The 9,423-nt window shown below is 39.2% G+C and overlaps 1 protein-coding gene across 1 annotated transcript in view; it reads right to left on the reverse strand.

The window, feature by feature from the left end:
• The window catches only part of LOC137294631 (tRNA (32-2'-O)-methyltransferase regulator THADA-like), a 41,304-nt gene extending 32,103 nt beyond the window's left edge, over nucleotides 1-9,201 (reverse strand). Inside the window, exons 1-6 of the mRNA XM_067825689.1 lie at nucleotides 9,012-9,201; nucleotides 8,330-8,448; nucleotides 2,999-3,117; nucleotides 2,404-2,567; nucleotides 1,325-1,357; nucleotides 1,073-1,121 (exon numbers count right to left, since the gene is read on the reverse strand). Of these exons, the coding sequence (XP_067681790.1) occupies nucleotides 1,073-1,121; nucleotides 1,325-1,357; nucleotides 2,404-2,567; nucleotides 2,999-3,117; nucleotides 8,330-8,443 (479 nt within the window). The 5' untranslated portion in view covers nucleotides 8,444-8,448; nucleotides 9,012-9,201. The remainder of the gene's footprint in view (nucleotides 1-1,072; nucleotides 1,122-1,324; nucleotides 1,358-2,403; nucleotides 2,568-2,998; nucleotides 3,118-8,329; nucleotides 8,449-9,011) is intronic.
• Nucleotides 9,202-9,423: the final 222 nt, after the last annotated feature.

Consider the following 9,423-nt stretch of genomic DNA (forward strand, 5'->3'; position numbering starts at 1 on the left):
AATATTACCAGCCCAAAATGGACTTAACCAGACCAGACAGTCCAAGGAAAATAACTCAATTTTTAGCTGAGACATTTATTTTCTGTCCAACAGTCTATTCACAATAGCCATTTTCAAAGAAATCACACACAATCTGACAGTAACGTCATGCTCAACTCGATTTTAAATGGATTTTAAGATATGGTGAATTTACTCAGATGTACGGAACATGTTACCTAAAACCTTTACTGGACAAAGGGCAAGCTAATTATTAATTCAGTCTGACCATCAGAAATCTCACCAATCTCAGGAAGTCGGATAGGCTGTATTTCATGCGCTGGTTGACTAAAGACTAAATAATAATATGCAACATTTTATTGTGAATTTTAACATTATTCATCTTCCACCTCTTCAAATGCGTAAATATTTCGATAAATATTTTCAAGCCTATCTCATATTCATATCAGATAATACATAACAAGACCTAGATGTCTTGCTTTACAGTGAGTGAGCTTGGCTTTACTCTGTTGAAGTAGCCAACTCCAGCAGCATCACAACAGGGGTTACTATAACAGGAATACATGGGGATTCAAAATTTATACTTAACTCTAAAACCAGCTTGATTACATGAGATAATATAAAGGTGAAGCTATTTTGCAGGGCATTATCATTCGCTGAAACCTGAGGTCTTTCACTACCTGCCCGATGAAGGATTTTATGGGCATATCATCATTTCTGATAACATGCAGGCATTTTAAGGGTAATTTTATCCATTTTAGCTATATTGTCAACAATTTTAAGGATAATTCTATGCATTTTAGACTTACAGTACATCTGATTCCTGCAATGGACCTAGCTGGGTTTACACCATCCCTTCAGCAATTTGCACGTCAGGATTAGTTGAACACTGGATCGTCTGGTCCACATTTGATTACTTACAGATCTGTGCCATGTAGTTGATTTATTCTTGAGTGTGGTGTTAAACCAAAAACACAACAATCATCCAGGTAACAAAACTTCAAATAGATGAAATACTGCTGATGCACCATAAAACATTTTAATTCCTAATATCCTAAACAAGAACTGTACTTACTGAGAGGCATCCACAAAACTTTGCAAAGCATGAGACAAGAAGTTGAGAGCTGAAAAACAAGTGAATGTCATAGTTAAAACTGAAGAGTCAAGAAATTTCAAAAGGCAAACATTATCGTTGGTTTAATTAAATTTATCAGCTTGGTATTGAGATATGGTAAAAGATTATCTCCCTTTGAAGTCCCTGTGAAGTTTCCACGTTATTAATTACTAATAATATTAATAATCATTCTTTATGGTTCATCTCCCTTACCTTGCATCCTGGTTTCTTTTAAGCATGCCTCTCCTGAAAAATGAATTCACAGCTTAATCAATTGACATATGGTTCTGTTATTTATAGAAATATCTACAACAGAATTGTGCATGCATATTTTTAAACATATGCATTGCTCTACAATGTGATGAAACAGGGCACCAAAGAATGGACTTAAGTAAGATTCATGATGGAGAATACATACTGCTAAGCATTCACTAGTAAAATCAAAACACACAAAAGAAATGCAACTATGGATCTTTGTCAAGTTTATAAATAGGAAACATTAACTGTTATGAGTGTTCATTTTCTTTCGAAAATTGTGTTTCTTTTGCTATTCAGTATATGATGCGTTTTATTTTTTATCATACAAAATGAATGTAATTGTTTGAAAGGCATTCTAGAGGTTGGTGAATCAATAACAGAGCACTAGATTTAGGGGTTAACAACTTCTTGTTCATAGTAGAGACCAACATTTCAGTGTTGGTTCTTACACCATTTTCAAGCTAAAACATTTTGGAAGTTAGAAAGCGGTGTACCTGCACAAAAACATTGTTCTATGCATTGAACAAGAAGTTATTATCCATTAGGCTGTAAGCTTTATTAAGGGTAAAAATAAAATGTTCATAAAAATTGCTTAATATAAATCAGAATTCACTTTTTAATGTATTCATTAACAAGTTGTATGTACCTGGATCTAACAATACAACAAACCAGTCAGTAATCATCATTTGCAAAACCCAACTTACAGTGATATATATACACAAAATATCATGTTTTCCTTATGACTGTCATGATCAGTATTTCCATGATGATTTGGCATTTAAACCAGTGGCTTTACCACCACTATTCACATAGTTATTTCACTGACAAGGAAAACATCACTGGCTACAGACTAAAGGCCAGAAATTGTACCAAGAACTTGTGACACCCTCAATCTGGGCCCTCAAATTAATGTTTTCTTGGTTCAGATTTATTGGCCTTCTGAACAACATTGAACATTTTTGGATTCAAAGTAACTATACCTTAACTTTCCAATGGTTTCAATTACATCTCAAGCTACGATTAGAACAGCTCACCCAATCGGAAGTTCTCCATCAGAGAGTTTATCGCTTCCACTAAGCTCCTGACAACATCAGAGTCTGTGAGGAGTTTTAGAGAGGCATCAATTCTGGTCTGAAGTTGTATTTGCAGCTCAGTCTGATAGCGGTCTCCCACTTTGGGAACCAGACCCTGCAGGAAGCTGGTAAATACAAGTAAAAGTGTTCATATTCCATTTTATCAGGTCCATTTTTTTCTATTTCAAGACCTAGTTCAATAATTCATATTATAAAACAGAAAAAATAGCAAGTATGCTTCCTTGTTTTCTAGGATATTATATAATATGTGCAAAGAAATTTCAACCGCTAAGAAGGTTTGGAATAAGGGCATGCCAGGGATCCTTGAGGTTTGTTTGCATAGTACATGATGTGTCAAACAGCCACCTTCCTAGCAACATTTAGGTCAGACTAGCAATTCTGAAATATTTTGATTCTGTCCCACAAAAATAATCCACAACAATCATTTTTGAACTTGTAAATACATTTTTGATAAATATGTAAAACTCACTACCTGTGTGAATGATATTTTACAAGCTGCACAACTCATGGTATACACATCCATCAGATAGTTTACCTTGCAAGAATTCTTTTAGCTGAAAACTTTGGTCCACATTCAAAATACACTTCAACCAGTGTCTTCACAATTTGATTCCTCTCCAGAAGTGCCTCGTTTTCTTTGAATGTCTTCAAAACCTGAAACATTAATTACACAACATTCTGACAGATATTATGATAAGTGCAACTGTATGAGTGGGTTGGATTAAATAATAAGTGTTCAAAATTAACCTTTACATGAAGTATCAAGTACTGCCATCGGATTTGAAAGTAGGTAGCAAAGTCCCTTGCCTGGTAGCAGCATTTGTCCTCATCGCATAAAATACACTATATACTCAGTTACTGGCGTGTTATAAGTATATCTGCATACTGGTATTTATCAAGTTATTCAAAGGTAATACCTTTGCTTGTATTAGCAGATGACATTTTATCGGCCTTCAGCTTCAGGAAATGATGACTGTCCATTATCAAATATATCAAGCAGTAACGTTATACTCCTGCACACATGCACTGAGCTGGGTGGTTCTCTGTTGCAATTATGCAAGTATTGCAATGCATACATGACCAAGCAAAACTACGATGAGAATTTTCGTTTTTCACTTAAAATACCAGTATCAGTAGGTTTACGAGTGAAAGTGCACGAGTGGAGATCTTTCCTTTGAAAATGATGGCTGATATTGAGTAACATAAGCGGTTTCGGTAAAATACCAGTCAGCAAATTGTTGATACTGTGTATTTTTTCAGGCAGCAAAATAGGATTTTGAATTGCAATTTTTCTGTCTCAGAGCATTATTTTCAAATCCTGATTATGCACAAAACAGTTTTTCAGGAAAACATCCCTCCTCAAAAGTGAAATCCCAAAATGATGAATGGCTTATGTCTGTACATCCCTGCTGAAACACAGAACAGGTATAACACTGATGAAAGATAAAGCTGAGTTTCAGACCCACTCATAGGATTCACAATAAACAGGGGTATGTGGATGGTGTACTTTGGCTTGTGGGATATGTGAAACTTCAATTGTCATGTACACCCCTTTAGTTACACATATGCTTTATCATCTAAAAGATACGCAGGTGAATCGATGAATCATGGATATGTTACAATATTAATTGTTTGCAGTTCAATGTCACATTTAGCCATATAACAGTTGCATGATGGCAGACTGTAAATAATCTGACAAGATTTTCTACTGTCTGACACAAGATGAGCATTTGGGACACTATGGTACTTAATCTGCTCACACTATCCAATTCATAGTCTCTCAGTATACCTGTGTCTGAGATACCTACCTGCCCGACGACCCAGATTCTCAAATTCACCTGCCTGACGGTCAGGTTAAAATTTAAACATGTATATGAAAATAGTCATCATATTTTTGGGTAATAATGTAATTTTCTGAATAGAATTGATAGTTTATACTTATCCTGACTCATGCTTAATTGCTTATCTCCTCTTCCCTGGCGAAGGTAGTGGAATACCTGAAATACCTTGAAGTTCCCTTCTAAAAGAAGAGGACATAAAATACACTCACCCACGAGTAACCTCCCCTTTCCTGCGCAAACAGTCAGCTGACCAACTATGCTTGTTACTCAGGAAAAGTATAAAATATCAATTTTATTCGGAAAATTACACATTTTTCCTAAACCTGACTCATGCCTAATTGCTTACAGAATCCGACGGAAATGGCGGTGGGTCAGGCCACGTTGGATTCTGCTGGCGGGAACTTGTGTAATTCCGTCCTGTTCTTCTAATATTCATTTTAGATTCTGGGGGGATCACATCCAGTCGAACTTGTCTTCTGCAGAAGGCTTCATTGACTGGAACGTGATGATATCGAAAATAACTAGCGTTCTGCTAGTGTCTAATGCAACTGAATGTCAAGATTCCCATCAAGACTAGTTGCGATCCTTCTTCATTTACAAGTATCTTTATACAGGGTCATAATCACTCATGCTAGTCTGTCCAAGACGTGCGCATGGACTCTCCACCAAAATACTCCGCAGAGTGTCTGGCTTCCACAAGTCATGTGATAAATCGGGTGAGTAAACTCAGCGCCTTCGGGGAGCCGTTATCAGCTGCGCAACTACGAGAAGCCCAAATTGGTGAATGCCAGTGACGTCCTCCGTGGCTATGTCTCATAGGTAATGGTTGGCAAACACTGTGTTTGACTTCCAAAAGCAGCCCTCCATTATAGTTGATAGCGAGCAATTCCCATGTAGTGCTAGTGTAGAGGCTAGGGCTCTGACTTCGTCTGGGGTGGAGACTCGCAGAGGTTCCAATCCTGCTGCTTTGTAGGCTCTCAGCATAACAGCTCTGATCCACACTGAGATAGTGTTGTAGGATACTTCCATGGGTGTCTCAGTAGATATAGGGCTGAACAGGTGCTTGAAACATTGTCTTCTAGACCTGGTACATGAGATGTATGTCTTCAATGCTCTGACTGGACATTATGATAAGTCTTGTGTATCATGAGATCCCAGGATTGAAGACAAGGCCAGTATGCGAAACTGCCTATCCAGTTGACCTGACAGTTGATTGTTCGCAATAAAATCCCATTGTAGACCCAGATGAGCTGTCTCTTGATGACTTGCATCAAACCTCATTCGACTGAAGTCGAGAGCATGAATTTCTGACATTCGTGCTGCTGCAGCCAAGGCAAGTAAAAACAGCATCTTCTGAGTTCAACTGAGGTCTGGACAAGCGGCTCATACGCATCACTTGTGAGATGTTGAAGTACAACATTTAGATCCCATGCTGGAGCTCTAAATCTGTGTTGTTGATCTTCCACCTTGAAGGAGTGTAGTAAGGCAAGTAGCTTGGGTACTTTAGTCACCTTGGTCCCTGTTTCCATGGTGACATTTGAGCTGACAGCTGCAAAGTATGTAGATAATATAGACCCTTTCAGACCTCTAGAACAACGTAGATGGCATAGATAACCTGCTATCTGAGGATGTGTCACCTTCATCGCCATGGATCCTTTCTTCCTGGCGTATGCCTCAAATCGTTTCCACTTGTCATCATGCAGGGTGCGAGTGGATTTCCGTAAGGCTAAGGTGACTGCTTTTGGTGCTCTGAACGAGTATCCTCTGTGCTTTAAACAGGTCTTGATACGGTCCATACGTGAAGTCGGAACACAGATGGTTTGCCGCGTGTCTGTTTTGCTCCCTCTTCAATCTTCCCACTATGATAAGGCGGACAAGAGACATTGTCGTCAAGGTAGATTTAGCCCCACAGTAGAGGCAAGGAGTTCTGACGTAAACTGCTGATCCTTCTTCTGTGTGATGAGTGCTGACAGGATCATTCTCTCTTCCTAGTTGGCAGGATTGTTGAACTTTTAGATGAGAGTCTAATTGATGGCTCTAGATCGAGCTAGTCCGAAGAAGGTGCATCTCGCAGTGGTGTCAAGCTGAGCAAGCCACTTGTCGTCTATCCCGTAGGATTGGTTGTGGACACTGCTGATGATTTTGTATGCCTGTCTACATCTGGTGTTCTTATGAAGGGCTCCATGGAGAAGAGGGAAGCGCCAAGCATTGAACGGTGGCATATGTTGTTGCTGACTTGAATGCCACAGATAACGTCTCGAGAATCGTAGATGTTGGAGCTATCGGCGGTAACGCCAACGTGTCAATGTCTTCATTCTTCATCTCATAAGTGTTGGTGAGTCCAGGTCTGAAAGGAACAATGAGTACTGACGGCGTCTTGATGAGCTGGGGAGACTGATGAAGACCTTCTGTGCTGACGAGTAGACATGTGAGTCCACTCACGCGAGCGAGTGTCCTCCCTCCCATGAGCGTAGTCACTCATGTGAGTGCACTCACCCATGCGGGTGCACTCCCTCGACTTAGGTGGATCTCTCTCTGAACTGTGACGGCATGACAAGGACGACAGTGACGATCTTCTAGAACAGGTGCATGCATATGCCTCCTCTTCATCCTCTGGGTCCACTTGCACAAAGCGACCTTAGCGCTACGACTGTCTTAAGCCTATGTTGGAGTATGGGAATTACAATCATTGTAGCGCTAAGATCGCTTTGTGCAAGTGGGCACTGGAGTGTAGTGAAGGCTGACTCTTAGAGTTGTCTGCTGCGATGACCAATGCTGCTGACAAAGCCTGCGTTGACTGATGATCCTCATAAGGGTTCAGGAGCAGTGACGATGCAGATGAGGTCGATCTAGGTGATGAGGAAAGTTGTCTCTGCCGGTTGACATTCTGCTCATGAAGAATCAACGGCAACTCATCGCAGATATGTCGCTCCTGTAGAGGGATGATCTCATCGCCAAAAGACTTCTTTGTTGAAGTATGTTGATTCTGCAATGACTTTGTTGCAGATGACTTCATCTGCGATGACAATGATGATCTAGACTTCTTAGGGACAGCCCTGTCTCCGAAGAAGTTCTTCCGTGTCTAGGGGATGACTCATTTGACCCAAGGGGACACACCTGACTGGTCACTGGAATGAATTTCAGCAGTTAATGATAAAAAGTTACCCAAAGCTAAATCACCCGATTTAGACATGGCTAATGAAAGCCGACGTTGCCCGTCCCTCGCATGCTTGTGAACAGAACGAATTCATAAAATAAATTCTGAAACAGACAAATATCTGCAAAATTCACAGTGAATAATAGAAGAACATATGGGCTTACACGCCAGAGAAACTAAGTGAGGGTCAACCGCTGACAGCCGTAATCTACTCTGCAAAAACGATTTCCTGCTATATAAATACACAATAATCACAAAATTAACAAATTATGATACATATACATAAACCAAATACCGCATATGACATAAATTTAGTTAAAGGACCGAAATAGTTGAAAAACTTATCGCCGTAATCGGGACCCCAGGTGCCTCCTGCCATCCTCGTCAGTCGAGGAGGAAAGAAAGACAAGCATGGTCTGTCATCTGATTGTTTGTGCAGGAAAGGGGAGGATACTCGTGGGTGAGTGTATTTTACATCTGTTTCTTTTGGAAGGGAACTTCAAGGTATTTCAGGTATTCCACTACCTTCGCCAGGAAGAGGAGATAAGCAATTAAGCTTGAGTCGGGATAAGGAAAAATAGTCATTATCAATTCACCCATAAAAGTAAATGGTGAATTCCAATTGGATGATAAACTACATGTACATTGCTTGTCGAACCTAAATTATTTGCAGACAGGTTAAGTTTTGGTCAGGACTGGTAGTTATCAAGTTATATATCTAACCAGCCTAGTTCAAGTTTTAGGGAGTTTCATACCCTGAGTATACATAACACAACTTACTGGGACCTAAATTCCCAATACGTGTTTAGATTATTGTCAATTCATGTTAACTATTTACATGTAAAGGGTAATTTCACTGTTTTCTTACATCTTTTAAAGAAATCAGATAGTCCTTGGAGTTATTCACAGGCAGGAGAGACGCACAGAGGGCATCAGTATCTACTTTGCCAGAATTCTTTCCCTTGGATTGAAGAGTCGCCATGATTGCTGCAAGAGAAGTACTCACATTGGAAAATTAACAAAAACAATTACAGTTGAGACACATAAAATACCTAACATAATTTGCTGCACACTTAAGTCCAAAAATGTTCCAAGATAAATCATGAACAGTGTTATAGCCAAAACTTGACTGTAATACTTAGAATTGGCACAAACTGAAATGTTAACACATCTATTTTAGAGTGAGGAAGGAAAGTTTGATGCTGTACTGAGCAATATTCCAGCTATATCGCAGCAGTCTTATATAAGAAGGCAATAATCCCAGATACAAACATACCCCAGTAGGCTAATGCATTCATGATATACATTTCACTTTCTAAATGTGTTATGAGATCTTTAATAGGACTGACACATTATTAATTATAGTGAGTGAGTGAGTTTAGTTTTACCTCAGGGCAATATCTTTCTAATAAAAAAAATACTTTGATTTTAAGTTTAGCACAAATTGATAATGAATTGTGTACATGTATTGATTTACACCTACTTCAAACCAATCCACTGTTAAGATGAAAATATGTAACATAAAATGGAATTTTCCAGGTGCAGCTTACCAGGTGTAGCTCAGCTAGGCTGCCAACTGTTTTTTTTCAGTTCTGGTGTGTCGCCTTAAACATTAAGGTGTGTTGAGGCTGCTGAAGGGCACAGCACAGGTACTACAGTTTAGTACCTCAAGTCCATTCCTGTATACAGTCACACTACAGAAATGTACCCTGTACTTTCAGCAACAGATGATTCAATATTCTGCAACCCAAAAATGAAAAACTGCATGTAGATTTCCCTGTTCTGCTGACAGAGAGGTATTGTGCAATGTGAAATATTTGTTAGTGTGCATGTTCATTTCTCATACAAGACAGTCAAATACATCTAAGACAACAGTATCCGATAAAGAAAACACCACAAGGCCGAATAGAATCACCCTAGGCTACGTTTCTGTATTCTAAATTTGACTTTGGTACATTTCTG

The sequence above is a fragment of the Haliotis asinina genome, chromosome 8 (assembly GCF_037392515.1).
Source record: "Haliotis asinina isolate JCU_RB_2024 chromosome 8, JCU_Hal_asi_v2, whole genome shotgun sequence".
Classification (NCBI taxonomy): Eukaryota; Metazoa; Mollusca; class Gastropoda; order Lepetellida; family Haliotidae; genus Haliotis; species Haliotis asinina.